Source organism: Ascaphus truei, chromosome 14 (genome assembly GCF_040206685.1).
Source record: "Ascaphus truei isolate aAscTru1 chromosome 14, aAscTru1.hap1, whole genome shotgun sequence".
NCBI lineage: Eukaryota > Metazoa > Chordata > Amphibia > Anura > Ascaphidae > Ascaphus > Ascaphus truei.
The window spans coordinates 52,960,114-52,976,389 of NC_134496.1; the positions used below are offsets into that span (position 1 = coordinate 52,960,114).

General features: G+C 52.7%; 1 protein-coding gene across 6 annotated transcripts in view; it reads left to right on the top strand.

Annotated features, from left to right (window-relative positions):
* The window catches only part of LOC142466172 (programmed cell death protein 1-like), a 43,681-nt gene extending 32,813 nt beyond the window's left edge, over positions 1-10,868 (top strand). For all 6 annotated transcript variants that reach the window (XM_075571018.1, XM_075571015.1, XM_075571013.1 and 3 more), the window contains 3 exons: positions 6,773-6,952; positions 7,797-7,831; positions 8,881-10,868. In XM_075571018.1, coding sequence (XP_075427133.1) covers positions 6,773-6,952; positions 7,797-7,831; positions 8,881-9,063 — 398 coding nt within the window. In that variant the 3' untranslated portion in view covers positions 9,064-10,868. The remainder of the gene's footprint in view (positions 1-6,772; positions 6,953-7,796; positions 7,832-8,880) is intronic.
* Positions 10,869-16,276: the final 5,408 nt, after the last annotated feature.

Below are 16,276 nucleotides of genomic sequence, written 5' to 3' on the forward strand. Positions count from 1 at the left end.
GTCACTCTGCAGTCTGACCTCGCCGCTCAGCGCCTCACTAAGTGATCCGGGTCACTCTGCAGTCTGACCTCGGATCTCAGCGCCTCACTAAGTGATCCGGGTCACTCTGCAGTCTGACCTCGGATCTCAGCGCCTCACTAAGTGATCCGGGTCACTCTGCAGTCTGACCTCGCCGCTCAGCGCCTCACTAAGTGATCCGGGTCACTCTGCAGTCTGACCTCGCCGCTCAGCGCCTCACTAAGTGATCCGGGTCACTCTGCAGTCTGACCTCGCCGCTCAGCGCCTCACTAAGTGATCCGGGTCACTCTGCAGTCTGACCTCGCCGCTCAGCGCCTCACTAAGTGATCCGGGTCACTCTGCAGTCTGACCTCGCCGCTCAGCGCCTCACTAAGTGATCCGGGTCACTCTGCAGTCTGACCTCGGATCTCAGCGCCTCACTAAGTGATCCGGGTCACTCTGCAGTCTGACCTCGGATCTCAGCGCCTCACTAAGTGATCCGGGTCACTCTGCAGTCTGACCTCGGATCTCAGCGCCTCACTAAGTGATCCGGGTCACTCTGCAGTCTGACCTCGCCGCTCAGCGCCTCACTAAGTGATCCGGGTCACTCTGCAGTCTGACCTCGGATCTCAGCGCCTCACTAAGTGATCCGGGTCACTCTGCAGTCTGACCTCGGATCTCAGCGCCTCACTAAGTGATCCGGGTCACTCTGCAGTCTGACCTCGCCGCTCAGCGCCTCACTAAGTGATCCGGGTCACTCTGCAGTCTGACCTCGGATCTCAGCGCCTCACTAAGTGATCCGGGTCACTCTGCAGTCTGAACTCGGATCTCAGCGCCTCACTAAGTGATCCGGGTCACTCTGCAGTCTGACCTCGGATCTCAGCGCCTCACTAAGTGATCCGGGTCACTCTGCAGTCTGACCTCGCCGCTCAGCGCCTCACTAAGTGATCCGGGTCACTCTGCAGTCTGACCTCGGATCTCAGCGCCTCACTAAGTGATCCGGGTCACTCTGCAGTCTGACCTCGGATCTCAGCGCCTCACTAAGTGATCCGGGTCACTCTGCAGTCTGACCTCGGATCTCAGCGCCTCACTAAGTGATCCGGGTCACTCTGCAGTCTGACCTCGGATCTCAGCGCCTCACTAAGTGATCCGGGTCACTCTGCAGTCTGACCTCGGATCTCAGCGCCTCACTAAGTGATCCGGGTCACTCTGCAGTCTGACCTCGCCGCTCAGCGCCTCACTAAGTGATCCGGGTCACTCTGCAGTCTGACCTCGCCACTCAGCGCCTCACTAAGTGATCCGGGTCACTCTGCAGTCTGACCTCGCCGCTCAGCGCCTCACTAAGTGATCCGGGTCACTCTGCAGTCTGACCTCGGATCTCAGCGCCTCACTAAGTGATCCGGGTCACTCTGCAGTCTGACCTCGGATCTCAGCGCCTCACTAAGTGATCCGGGTCACTCTGCAGTCTGACCTCGGATCTCAGCGCCTCACTAAGTGATCCGGGTCACTCTGCAGTCTGACCTCGCCGCTCAGCGCCTCACTAAGTGATCCGGGTCACTCTGCAGTCTGACCTCGCCGCTCAGCGCCTCACTAAGTGATCCGGGTCACTCTGCAGTCTGACCTCGCCGCTCAGCGCCTCACTAAGTGATCCGGGTCACTCTGCAGTCTGACCTCGGATCTCAGCGCCTCACTAAGTGATCCGGGTCACTCTGCAGTCTGACCTCGGATCTCAGCGCCTCACTAAGTGATCCGGGTCACTCTGCAGTCTGACCTCGCCGCTCAGCGCCTCACTAAGTGATCCGGGTCACTCTGCAGTCTGACCTCGGATCTCAGCGCCTCACTAAGTGATCCGGGTCACTCTGCAGTCTGACCTCGGATCTCAGCGCCTCACTAAGTGATCCGGGTCACTCTGCAGTCTGACCTCGCCGCTCAGCGCCTCACTAAGTGATCCGGGTCACTCTGCAGTCTGACCTCGGATCTCAGCGCCTCACTAAGTGATCCGGGTCACTCTGCAGTCTGACCTCGGATCTCAGCGCCTCACTAAGTGATCCGGGTCACTCTGCAGTCTGACCTCGGATCTCAGCGCCTCACTAAGTGATCCGGGTCACTCTGCAGTCTGACCTCGCCGCTCAGCGCCTCACTAAGTGATCCGGGTCACTCTGCAGTCTGACCTCGGATCTCAGCGCCTCACTAAGTGATCCGGGTCACTCTGCAGTCTGACCTCGGATCTCAGCGCCTCACTAAGTGATCCGGGTCACTCTGCAGTCTGACCTCGGATCTCAGCGCCTCACTAAGTGATCCGGGTCACTCTGCAGTCTGACCTCGGATCTCAGCGCCTCACTAAGTGATCCGGGTCACTCTGCAGTCTGACCTCGGATCTCAGCGCCTCACTAAGTGATCCGGGTCACTCTGCAGTCTGACCTCGCCGCTCAGCGCCTCACTAAGTGATCCGGGTCACTCTGCAGTCTGACCTCGGATCTCAGCGCCTCACTAAGTGATCCGGGTCACTCTGCAGTCTGACCTCGGATCTCAGCGCCTCACTAAGTGATCCGGGTCACTCTGCAGTCTGACCTCGGATCTCAGCGCCTCACTAAGTGATCCGGGTCACTCTGCAGTCTGACCTCGGATCTCAGCGCCTCACTAAGTGATCCGGGTCACTCTGCAGTCTGACCTCGGATCTCAGCGCCTCACTAAGTGATCCGGGTCACTCTGCAGTCTGACCTCGGATCTCAGCGCCTCACTAAGTGATCCGGGTCACTCTGCAGTCTGACCTCGGATCTCAGCGCCTCACTAAGTGATCCGGGTCACTCTGCAGTCTGACCTCGCCGCTCAGCGCCTCACTAAGTGATCCGGGTCACTCTGCAGTCTGACCTCGCCGCTCAGCGCCTCACTAAGTGATCCGGGTCACTCTGCAGTCTGACCTCGGATCTCAGCGCCTCACTAAGTGATCCGGGTCACTCTGCAGTCTGACCTCGGATCTCAGCGCCTCACTAAGTGATCCGGGTCACTCTGCAGTCTGACCTCGGATCTCAGCGCCTCACTAAGTGATCCGGGTCACTCTGCAGTCTGACCTCGGATCTCAGCGCCTCACTAAGTGATCCGGGTCACTCTGCAGTCTGACCTCGGATCTCAGCGCCTCACTAAGTGATCCGGGTCACTCTGCAGTCTGACCTCGCCGCTCAGCGCCTCACTAAGTGATCCGGGTCACTCTGCAGTCTGTCCTCGCCGCTCAGCGCCTCACTAAGTGATCCGGGTCACTCTGCAGTCTGACCTCGGATCTCAGCGCCTCACTAAGTGATCCGGGTCACTCTGCAGTCTGACCTCGGATCTCAGCGCCTCACTAAGTGATCCGGGTCACTCTGCAGTCTGACCTCGGATCTCAGCGCCTCACTAAGTGATCCGGGTCACTCTGCAGTCTGACCTCGGATCTCAGCGCCTCACTAAGTGATCCGGGTCACTCTGCAGTCTGACCTCGGATCTCAGCGCCTCACTAAGTGATCCGGGTCACTCTGCAGTCTGACCTCGGATCTCAGCGCCTCACTAAGTGATCCGGGTCACTCTGCAGTCTGACCTCGGATCTCAGCGCCTCACTAAGTGATCCGGGTCACTCTGCAGTCTGACCTCGGATCTCAGCGCCTCACTTAGTGATCCGGGTCACTCTGCAGTCTGACCTCGGATCTCAGCGCCTCACTAAGTGATCCGGGTCACTCTGCAGTCTGACCTCGGATCTCAGCGCCTCACTAAGTGATCCGGGTCACTCTGCAGTCTGACCTCGCCGCTCAGCGCCTCACTAAGTGATCCGGGTCACTCTGCAGTCTGACCTCGGATCTCAGCGCCTCACTAAGTGATCCGGGTCACTCTGCAGTCTGACCTCGGATCTCAGCGCCTCACTAAGTGATCCGGGTCACTCTGCAGTCTGACCTCGGATCTCAGCGCCTCACTAAGTGATCCGGGTCACTCTGCAGTCTGACCTCGGATCTCAGCGCCTCACTAAGTGATCCGGGTCACTCTGCAGTCTGACCTCGGATCTCAGCGCCTCACTAAGTGATCCGGGTCACTCTGCAGTCTGACCTCGCCGCTCAGCGCCTCACTAAGTGATCCGGGTCACTCTGCAGTCTGACCTCGGATCTCAGCGCCTCACTAAGTGATCCGGGTCACTCTGCAGTCTTACCTCGGATCTCAGCGCCTCACTAAGTGATCCGGGTCACTCTGCAGTCTGACCTCGGATCTCAGCGCCTCACTAAGTGATCCGGGTCACTCTGCAGTCTGACCTCGGATCTCAGCGCCTCACTAAGTGATCCGGGTCACTCTGCAGTCTGACCTCGGATCTCAGCGCCTCACTAAGTGATCCGGGTCACTCTGCAGTCTGACCTCGGATCTCAGCGCCTCACTAAGTGATCCGGGTCACTCTGCAGTCTGACCTCGGATCTCAGCGCCTCACTAAGTGATCCGGGTCACTCTGCAGTCTGACCTCGGATCTCAGCGCCTCACTAAGTGATCCGGGTCACTCTGCAGTCTGACCTCGGATCTCAGCGCCTCACTAAGTGATCCGGGTCACTCTGCAGTCTGACCTCGGATCTCAGCGCCTCACTAAGTGATCCGGGTCACTCTGCAGTCTGACCTCGGATCTCAGCGCCTCACTAAGTGATCCGGGTCACTCTGCAGTCTGACCTCGGATCTCAGCGCCTCACTAAGTGATCCGGGTCACTCTGCAGTCTGACCTCGGATCTCAGCGCCTCACTAAGTGATCCGGGTCACTCTGCAGTCTGACCTCGGATCTCAGCGCCTCACTAAGTGATCCGGGTCACTCTGCAGTCTGACCTCGGATCTCAGCGCCTCACTAAGTGATCCGGGTCACTCTGCAGTCTGACCTCGGATCTCAGCGCCTCACTAAGTGATCCGGGTCACTCTGCAGTCTGACCTCGGATCTCAGCGCCTCACTAAGTGATCCGGGTCACTCTGCAGTCTGACCTCGGATCTCAGCGCCTCACTAAGTGATCCGGGTCACTCTGCAGTCTGACCTCGGATCTCAGCGCCTCACTAAGTGATCCGGGTCACTCTGCAGTCTGACCTCGGATCTCAGCGCCTCACTAAGTGATCCGGGTCACTCTGCAGTCTGACCTCGGATCTCAGCGCCTCACTAAGTGATCCGGGTCACTCTGCAGTCTGACCTCGGATCTCAGCGCCTCACTAAGTGATCCGGGTCACTCTGCAGTCTGACCTCGGATCTCAGCGCCTCACTAAGTGATCCGGGTCACTCTGCAGTCTGACCTCGGATCTCAGCGCCTCACTAAGTGATCCGGGTCACTCTGCAGTCTGACCTCGGATCTCAGCGCCTCACTAAGTGATCCGGGTCACTCTGCAGTCTGACCTCGGATCTCAGCGCCTCACTAAGTGATCCGGGTCACTCTGCAGTCTGACCTCGGATCTCAGCGCCTCACTAAGTGATCCGGGTCACTCTGCAGTCTGACCTCGGATCTCAGCGCCTCACTAAGTGATCCGGGTCACTCTGCAGTCTGACCTCGGATCTCAGCGCCTCACTAAGTGATCCGGGTCACTCTGCAGTCTGACCTCGGATCTCAGCGCCTCACTAAGTGATCCGGGTCACTCTGCAGTCTGACCTCGGATCTCAGCGCCTCACTAAGTGATCCGGGTCACTCTGCAGTCTGACCTCGGATCTCAGCGCCTCACTAAGTGATCCGGGTCACTCTGCAGTCTGACCTCGGATCTCAGCGCCTCACTAAGTGATCCGGGTCACTCTGCAGTCTGACCTCGGATCTCAGCGCCTCACTAAGTGATCCGGGTCACTCTGCAGTCTGACCTCGGATCTCAGCGCCTCACTAAGTGATCCGGGTCACTCTGCAGTCTGACCTCGGATCTCAGCGCCTCACTAAGTGATCCGGGTCACTCTGCAGTCTGACCTCGGATCTCAGCGCCTCACTAAGTGATCCGGGTCACTCTGCAGTCTGACCTCGGATCTCAGCGCCTCACTAAGTGATCCGGGTCACTCTGCAGTCTGACCTCGGATCTCAGCGCCTCACTAAGTGATCCGGGTCACTCTGCAGTCTGACCTCGGATCTCAGCATCAATGTATCAAAGTTCTCATTCTTTCCCTTGTGTGGAACAGATGATTGTGATTTTGTGTCAATGGAAGGATTTAGGGAGATCCCCTTCCGATGTAAGTATCTGGGGGAGCAGGGGGTCCCCGGTGCTGGACCCCCTGCTCCTCGAGATACTCACATTGTTGTTACAGTTTAATTGTAAAGCGCCAACATATTCTGCAGCGCGGTACAACATCGGCTGGGCACAGAACATGTCTATTTAAAGGTCCCGCGTCCCGCTGGCCAATAGGAAGCCGCGAATCCGATGTCATCCTTTGTGACTTCCTATTGGCCAGCATGATGTGGGATCTTTAAACAGCAGTGAGATACCGGCATCATCTTCCGATGTATCTCGGGGGTTCGGGGGTCCCCAGGTTCCCACCCAAGGGGGGGATATAAAACATTGTATTCCATGCAGTGTCCCCCCCGAATATACAGTAATAGGAGGAGGACATTCAGTGTATATGTGTCGTTTTATTTAGGATCACAAACGGCCTGAAACGCATGTAACCCGAGTGCCTGAGATCCTGTGGAGGGGCGGGGGTATTCCATCCCGACTACCTGAGAGCTTGTCCTCTTGCAGGACAGGATGGAATGAATACAGTGTCCGCGCAGACTTTGTATTTGTCTCCATACTTCTAGTACATTGCTGTAAGTTGCTTTGTAATTGTCAGGCTCTGTAAAGACGACCCCGGCAGTGGCGGGTTCGGTGACTGCCGCCGTGGCACAGAACGTGACAGCAATAAACGAGAAAACGAACGCTATAAAAATCAGCATCATTTCTGCCGCCAGCGTCCTGACCGTGCTACTGCTGCTGATCTGCATCGTCTTCATACTGGTGTGGCGTAAACAACGTAAGTGGCGGTGACAAGACCCTGTGAACAAAGGGGCCCCCTATATATCTGTCTCAGTTTGGTGGCAGCTAACCATGTACACGCAAGCCAGTCATGATAATTAACCCCATCAGTGCTGTACGGGTCTGGAATACATTGCAGGATTGCAGGGCAAGATATCACATTGTTCATTATAAAGTATTTCTTTATATTGCGGGATTTTTGCGGGGGAAATGTGTAACGAATGTCGCGTATACGGGGTTGTAGCAAAGTGAGAGCACGTCGCAGTATAAGATCTCTCTACTATTGCTTTAAGTTCTTTCTGATTTTTAGATACAATTAATAGTTGCGCACACGAGATATACAGTAATAAGTCAGAGGATATACAATGCATATTACATGTGCTATGGCCTTCTGATGAACCAAGGAATGAAAGGCAGCAGGAATGCCAATCTTGCAGTGATCAGGGCTCAGTTAATTTTCTAAGAGCCCGGAAAATAAAAAAAAACAACTTTCCATATCACGTTACAATAACACAAAACTGAAAGCTACTGTAAGATTCACAATGAAGTGTGCGCAAATATACACACACACTCTCTCTCTCTCTCTCTCTCTCTCTCTCTCTCTCTCTCTCTCTCTCTCTCTCTCTCTCTCTCCCTCTCTCCCTCTCCCCCTTCTCTCCCTCTCCCCCTTCTCTCCCTCTCCCCCTTCTCTCCCTCTCCCCCTTCTCTCCTTCTCCCCCTTCTCTCCTTCTCCCCCTCTCCCCCTCTCCTCCTCTCTCCCTCTCTCTCACTACATTAAATCAGGTTTTAGAAGGTACGATTGTTCCCTGCTGTGGCTAAACAGTCCCTTTCTGTCCTTTTAGGGAACAAGACACCACAATCTCAGCTCAAGCATCTGGTGAGTAAGTCTCGGTGTGACTCGGTGATGTGACACAATAGTTTGCTCTTCAGTAATTGTCCTTTATTTATGAATTCCAGAGATTTCCTTAATTGAAATACAGATAGTTCTAAACATAGAAACACAGAATGTGGGGGCAGGTAACGCAGCCCCTGTGGCTGCCCATATCCCTGTTCCGCGCGGCCCCGTGTCTGCCCATATTCCTGCCCCAACGCGGCGCCCGTGTCTGCCCATATCCCTGTTCCGCGCGGCCCCCGTGTCTGCCCATATTCCTGTCCCACGCGGCGCCCGTGTCTGCCCATATTCCTGTCCCACGCGGCCTCCGTGTCTGCCCATATTCCTGTCCCACGCGGCCCCCCGTGTCTGCCCATATTCCTGTCCCACGCGGCCCCCCGTGTCTGCCCATATTCCTGTCCCACGTGGCCCCGTGTCTGCCCATATTCCTGTCCCATGCAGCCCCCGTGGCTGCCCATATTCCTGTCCAACGCGGCCCCCGTGGCTGCCCATATTCCTGTCCCACGCAGCCCACGTGGCTGCCCATATTCCTGCCCTACCCGGCCCACGTGGCTGCCCATATTCCTGTCCCACACGGCCCCTGTGGCTGCCCATATTCCTGTCCCACGTGGCTGCCCATATTCCTGTCCCACGCGGCCCCCGTGGCTGCCCATATTCCTACCTGCTGTAAAACCTCAGACACTATTTGATCCTTGGGGTTTCCGAGTCATATTTAGGATTTAGTTATATATCTGTCCCACGCCTGTGTGAATTCCCTCACTGTATTAGCCCTTACCACCCCCGCTGGGGCGCTATTCCATGCATCCACCATGCTTTCAGTGAAGAAGTACTCCTCACATTTCCTCTGCACCTCCCTCCCTCGAACATGACCTCTTGTTCTAGCTCTCCTCTTTCTCTGACATATGCTTCCCTCCTGCACTCTGACATTTTTAGATATATCAAGGTTACAATCAGACACACCCCCCCCCCTGTCCCTTCTAGGAGTTTGTTTACACAATGACTTTAAAAGCACCCTTGTCTTGTTCTCATTGCAGGAAAAGCCTCCCCAGTACCCGGCAGTGTACTCTGTGGACTACGGTGTGGTAGAATTCCAGAGCAGCCGTCCCTACAGGAAGTCAGCGGAACTGTGCGCTCCGGAGCAAGTAGAATACGCCACGATCCTGTTCCCCCAGCGGACCCCATCGCCTGGAGAACCGAGAGGGAGAAAGGCTGCATGAGGTCTCACCCCGGGGAGGGGATAGACCAAGCAGATACCTGGGACACTGAGGGGCCAACGACACCATCACAAGCCTCTCTCTGGGGTCAGATGCCTGCTACACTGCCCCTTAAAACAGGGGTGCTCAACTCCAGTCCTTAAAACCTGGCACATTGGGAGGATCTTGAGGACTAGAGTGAGCTGCCTTAAAACACAGCGGGAGATCTATCTACGAAAAGAAAGGACCCGTACCAGTTTTGACACATTCTCCTTGAAAGCGTTTCTTACGTGTGACTTGTGAGCCAGAGACGCTACACGTTCCAGACTTGCTGGGTTTTTGACACAAATACAATATTAAAAAAATGACGGCCACAAATGTGGGATGTGCTAAATCTCAGTATTATCTGTGTACCATGTAACCCCCCCTCATTCCTCCGACTGACTCTCCCCACATCCCAAACTGACGCACACAGGGCAGAACTTCCACCTCGATGCACTGACGCAGAGACACAAGATAAAAATGATGCAATTGGCACCAATTTAACCTCCATACATCACCCGTTTACCTCCAGTTTAAGAGAAAAAAAAGTACAGTAGAGGAAATTTACAAAACGATATCCCTAATTCAACAATCGAAAGAACGGCGCTTAGGTGAGAGCGCCCGAATCATATAACGCTGACACATTTTATTTATATTACAAAAAAGTAAGAATTTTTTTATAACAGCCATACACATTTTCAAATTAATAACAAGGATCACGTAGAGAGTTAATTAAATATTCTGTCCGCTCTTGAAAGACTCACTAAGACTAAGGCCAATATTTAGTAGGAAGTCTTGTGCCATGGGACACCCTTCCAGTGCTGGAAGATATCTATAGCCAATTGACTTGAATGATCTATAAGGTCTCTTGTAGAACCAGAAGGAACCTTATGGCATAAGATTACGTAGGCAATACGGCCCCAAATCCTTAATCAAGGGCTATTTTTGTGGAGGAACTCATGGAATCAACAAGATATTCTGTGTAGTAATTATGACATTATTAGGGATGGGGCTGGTTTCTGGGAGGGAGAGGGGGAGATATGCTTTTTCTGGCATATCAGATATAAATACATTATACTTGACTTGGTATTCCGGTCCCTTTTTCCCTACACAACCACCGCTGCCTTCATCATTATCCCTAATAACTTCCCTGGAGTCTCAGATTTGGGTAGGACATGGAGTTTCCCGTCATTTTATTCACATTGCGTTTGGTACGGCTCCGATAGTGCAGTTCATCGCCCAACATTGGGCGGTTTTATAATGTGAAGGTTTTGCAGCGTGGGAGAATTCGGCGCAGTCTCTGGGTATGATGCGGTTAACGCCAGCGCAGACCTGGGAGGATGTTGGTGACAGAACGTGGATAATACTGAAGTTCATAAATACCATTATTTCCTATGATCCGACCATTGCTCGTGGATGGCCGGCGTCGTATAATATCAACGTATACAATGACAGGGCTAGCATGCCAATGCACGGACTGTCCAGTGAGAGCTCTCACTTAGGCGGTGCTCAACTCCAGCCCCTGCTTCAGCACAGGTGGCTCAATCATTGGCTCAGTTTTCGACTGTTTCAGCATAGGTAGCTAAATCGAAGACTGAGCCACCTGTGCTGAAGCAGGGAGTCTCTGAAAACCTGACCTGTTGCTGGCCCTTGAGGACTGGGGTTGGCCAATCCTGCACTAGAAGAAGAAAATGTAAGTATTTTTTTTAGATAACTGTGAGAATTTGGTTTATTTGTATTATAATTCTCTGGTTGGTTACTGCTGTAAAATTGTATATTTATTAAAGTGTCAGTTCTATTTCAAATCGGGGAGTTTTCAATTTTTTATTGTCCGGGACCGTTTGAAACCCTTCCGGCTCTTGGTAGCAGAGGGTTTTTACAAATGAAAGGCTGCACAGAAGCAAAGACTTATTAAAGCAGCATTGGTGCAAGGCCTTGGGCCCTGCACCTTCAGGGGACCCCGCGCCCACTCTCTCCTATCGGTGTCGGGATCCAAATTCTGCCCGACAGGAGAGGGGAGCGCCGGAGGAGGGAGCTGGGGAATCCCTGAACCCCCAAAACCACACCGCTGCTCACCCCAAGGTAGGGACGGGGAGGGTGTGTACGTGTGTGTATCGGTCCCTGCCTCAGCACAGGTGATTGAGCCACCTGTGCTGAAGCAGGGATATCCTGAAAACCTGACCTGTTGGTGGCCCCTGAGGATTGGAGTTGTCCACCCCTGCCAAAGACCGTCACCCAGAGCAGCATGAACCTGCTATTTTTTAGATAATGTTATTTTAATGGGACAGTTTGTATTATCAGTGAGAGCTGACAGGTCTGCCTTATCTGCAGTCAGTTTCTAACAGGAAAGTGGCCTTTTCTCGGGGAAAGGGGCCTTCTCTCGGGGAAAGGGGCCTTCTCTCGGGGAAAGGAGCCTTCTCTCGGGATAAGGGGCATTCTCTCGGGGAAAGGGGCCTTCTCTCGGGGGAAAGGGGCCTTCTCTCGGGGAAAGGGGCCTTCTCTCGGGGAGAGGGGCCTTCTCTCGGGGAGAGGGGCCTTCTCTCGGGATAAGGGGCATTCTCTCGGGGAAAGGGGCCTTCTCTCGGGGGAAAGGGGCCTTCTCTCGGGATAAGGGGCATTCTCTCGGGGAAAGGGGCCTTCTCTCGGGAAAGGGTCGACATGTGACCAGTAGAATTGGCTAAAAAGCAGTGGTACTGCCCCTAATACAAAGAAGGTGTACATTTATTAAACCCTTGGGCAAAGCTGATAAATATTTAAGCAATACTGATGCTGTAAAATAAGGAAGTGAAGGTGGGGAAACTTTCTACAAGAAATCCCCTGTTTCTCTAATTAGAAAGTGGCTGAAACTCGGAGTGTGCAAAAAGAACCCAGAGTACTTTGCATTCTGAGCCGGTACATTCACACGTGGACCGCTGCCCGTGATCTTGGTTCTGCCTAGGGTTGCCAGGTGCCCGGTATTGAACCGGACTGTCCTGTATTTGGATACTCTGTCCAGTAAAAAATCAGAGGTACTGTAATACTGGACATGTATGTGTCCGGTATTACCTCCCTGGACATAGTGACCTGACGGACCTTTCACCATTGAGTCCAGTATTTTCGGAGAAGCCGCCTGGCACCCCTAGTTCTGCCCGATCGCAAAACGTTTGTTTATTTTTCACTGGTACATAGATCTGTGCCTTCAGCACGGGGGCGTATCTTGCATCCTCTGGCCGCTTCCTGCGGCGTGGGGGTGAGCTCCTCAGTCAGGCCGAGGGGACCGTGCGTATTTGGGGCGAGACGGAAACAGTCAGTTGTGTTTCCCACTCTTCTGTGGAACACCACAGAAAGAAGAGCCTGCTCTCCTAGGTCAGCCTTTCCTGCTTCTGTTACTCAGCTGCGTGTTTCAGTAAGGTGTCGTTCCACCATGCGTCCTCCTCCTATCAGCAGAGAGACCGTAGGAGTTTCAGGGAACAGAGAATACGTACTGTATGAGAAATCGCCCAGAATCACCAGGATGCATAACCAGAGCCCCCCCCCCCCCCCCCCCCCCTGAGGAGAGAAGCTGGGGGTCTCTAGTGCTTGTATACATAAGTACAATAACAGGGATTAGAGTTTGGGGGAAATAACTGATTTTCGCACAGATTACTTGTGGAACCTAGGGTGTCTGATAGAAAATATCCCCACCCTGCCCTCCTCCTCCTCAGCCACTCGCCCGACCTCCTGATTCTCGTGTACAACGTGGGGACGAGCAAGACGGAACAGGGTGGACGTTCTCTGACTCATATTCCGCTTCGCCGACTCGCAATTTCAGGTTCCACATTTGCAGTTATGCGACAATGACGTAAACGAGACAGATTTGGGGATCTGGGGAAGATAGGCAGACACTCCCGGGGGTTAGTGAAGAACGCGCACGGGAATGCCCCAGTGGTGAAATAAGTTTGGAATTTTAATGGATAAAATAATAATTAAAATACACTCCCCGTGCATGCGGGCAAAGAATGCCGTGCCCTTCTCCTTTCCTATATTCTATATATTTGTATTGATATACTGTACATTGGGTTTAACTCCAATAACTGTGATTCTAACGCCCGCAGGAGTTTTCTCTGAACACACGACGTGGGGCGTTTTCTGTCTTTCTAACACTCCCATGGGTTACCTTCCTTTGATGTTTTTTGTATGGTGAAGGGTATTTGTCACAATTTAACCCACCGTAACTTGATTGTGTCAGCACAACGGCCTGTACAACACACCTCACAATCTTATTGCTTTGTGCGGAGCAAAACGAAACTGCGCAAAATGCAGAAACACTGCTTTCAACGCGTAAACACCGAAACGGAGAGAGATATAGGAGTCTCACAGTTGTAGTTTAGATCTGTATTCATACAAAGGACACATCGCAGGAAGAAATGACCGTCGTTGGACAGAGATGGTACACGCATGGACTCCGCGAGAGATTCAAAGACCAAGGCGACTGTAAGTAAGATGGGAGGATGAAATCAGAGGATGTGTTGGAGAAGAGAGACTGCAACCGCAGGACCTGGAAGATCATTGTGGAGGCTTCGTCCAGCAGCGGGGAGACACGGGCTGGAGATGATGATGATTTTATATATATATATATATACATATATATATATATATATATATACACACATACTTCGTAGAATTAAGCCTTCTGCTGCCATTGCTTTGCCATTTGTTCCTGGCCCCTGTGGCAGAGAATGAGTTATTGTACTGTATGTGATGCGATATTGAGGGATAGGCATATCTGCCCCTAAGAGCTCACAATCTAAGTACAGGTATAAACTCTTGGTGTGCTGGATGCCGGAAGGGTTATGAATATTAATATGTACTGAGGGTAAGAATGCAGCAGGGTCAGCAATTTCTCTTTCTCACTTTCCTGTAAAATACGACAGAAATGAGAGGCTGCTCTTTCATATTACCTCAATCTTTCCGCTGCGCACTGGAGTCAAGCATCGTGTGCAGGGCCCACTGCTTAATATGAGCTGCGGTGTAACACTCACCCTATCCTCTGCACAGAGCGTGACACTCACACTCACCCTATCCTCTGCACAGAGCGTGACACTCACACTCACCCTATCCTCTGCACAGAGCGTGACACTCACACTCACCCTATCCTCTGCACAGAGTGTGACACTCACACTCATCCTATCCTCTGCACAGAGCGTGACACTCACACTCACCCTATCCTCTGCACAGAGCGTCACACTCACACTCGCCCTATCCTCTGCACAGAGCATGACACTCACTCACCCTATCCTCTGCACAGAGCGTGACACTCACACTCACCCCATCCTCTGCACAGAGCGTGACACTCACCCCATCCTCTGCACAGAGCGTGACACTCACACTCACCCCATCCTCTGCACAGAGTGTGACACTCACACTCACCCCATCCTCTGCACAGAGCGTGACACTCACCCCATCCTCTGCAGAGTGTGACACTCCATCCTCTGCACAGAGCGTGACACTCGCACTCACCCCATCCTCTGCACAGAGCGTGACACTCACACTCACCCCATCCTCTGCACAGAGCATGACACTCACACTCACCCCATCCTCTGCACAGTGTGACACTCACCCCATCCTCTGCACAGAGCGTGACACTCACCGCATCCTCTGCACAGAGCGTGACACTCACACTCACCCCATCCTCTGCACAGAGCGTGACAATCACACTCACCCCATCCTCTGCAGAGCATGACACTCACACTCACCCCATCCTCTGCACAGAGCGTGACACTCACACTCACCCCATCCTCTGCACAGAGCGTGACACTCACACTCACCCCATGCTTTGCAGTGTGACAATCACACTCACCCTATAAATGCCAGAGAGTCCAACAGAGCACTAAAGTGATTCAAAGTCAACTATTATTATTATTATTATCTTTTATTTGTACAGTGCCAACATATTCCGGAGCGAGGTACAAGGGGTACAGAGCGAGATGTAAGTGACAATCTATGAGAGTTAGCGGATGAGCGGATTGTATAACGATGCATTTTTTGTGATGGGGAATTTGCGCTGCTTTGATTTCTGCGCCTTCCTTCCGGCGGTTCCCTGACACTGTGGAAGTCTTACAGTGTTTACTTATTTTTTAAATTAAAATGTTATTGATTTCAAATATAAGGGGTGGGGTACAGGAGGAAGGTGGGGACCTTGGGATCACATTCCAGTACAACAATTTCAATGTTGAGATTAATTAATTCCGTTACTCGGGGGGAGGTGAGAGGAACAAGGGAAGAGAGGGATCAGGGCTGCTCAAGCCTCCCCAACAGGTCAGGTTTTCAGGATATCCCAGCTTCAGCACAGGTGGCTCAATCCGACGCTCAGCCGAAGACTAAGCCTCTGATTGGGCCACCTGTGCTGAAGCAGGGACTGATTGAGCAACCTGTACTGAAATTTACTCCTCGGATAGTCATGTACTTAGTTGCATGCTAAAATAATAGATTGGTTCAATGTATCAGTCATTTTTAAAGCCGTTAATGCCAAGCTCCGCGTTTATGAGTAAACCAACCAATGGGGACTGAGAGGCGCCAGTACTCGCTCATCATGATGTGGGTTAGGAATTCGACTCCTGACGAAGCTTTTGCGTAAGCGAAACGCGTAGAGTCTTTTGATAGGAATGAACCCGATTGGGGAAAGGAACATTTGCCAAAGGCTTACGAGGTTTCCGGGCAGCGGCTACCGGAAGCAACACCAGCCGGCATCTAGCAGCGGATCCTTTGGTGCCGGGGAAGCGGCGAGATCGCCGCTCCACCGAGATTCTATTTTATTGTCATGCTCTAAAGAACAGCCAACACGTGAGCGTGCATGTGTGATGTTTGTGTGGATTTTACTGTAACGTTTTACACGTACGTTTTGCGTGATGGTGGCCTCTCTCCTTTCGAGGTAATCCACATCATCTCACCTACTTGCCACAGATTGTGACACGCTTATTTATACTCACCAGGATGCGAGTATAACGTTGAGATTTATCATGCACATGGATAATACTACTGTATGGCCCTTTTCTGTTTCTTCCATATATTGTGATGCCCTCCGCTCCCTTACTTCTGTGGAGTTGCTGCGTCGGAGAAACTGGAAACGGTTGAGTGGAGAACTCGATACTTTTCACTTTGTCTGCACTTATAGTTGCACAGGTTTGATCCACTTCCACTTTCCACCACTGTGTGGCAGTAGTGGTTTCCTAATAGA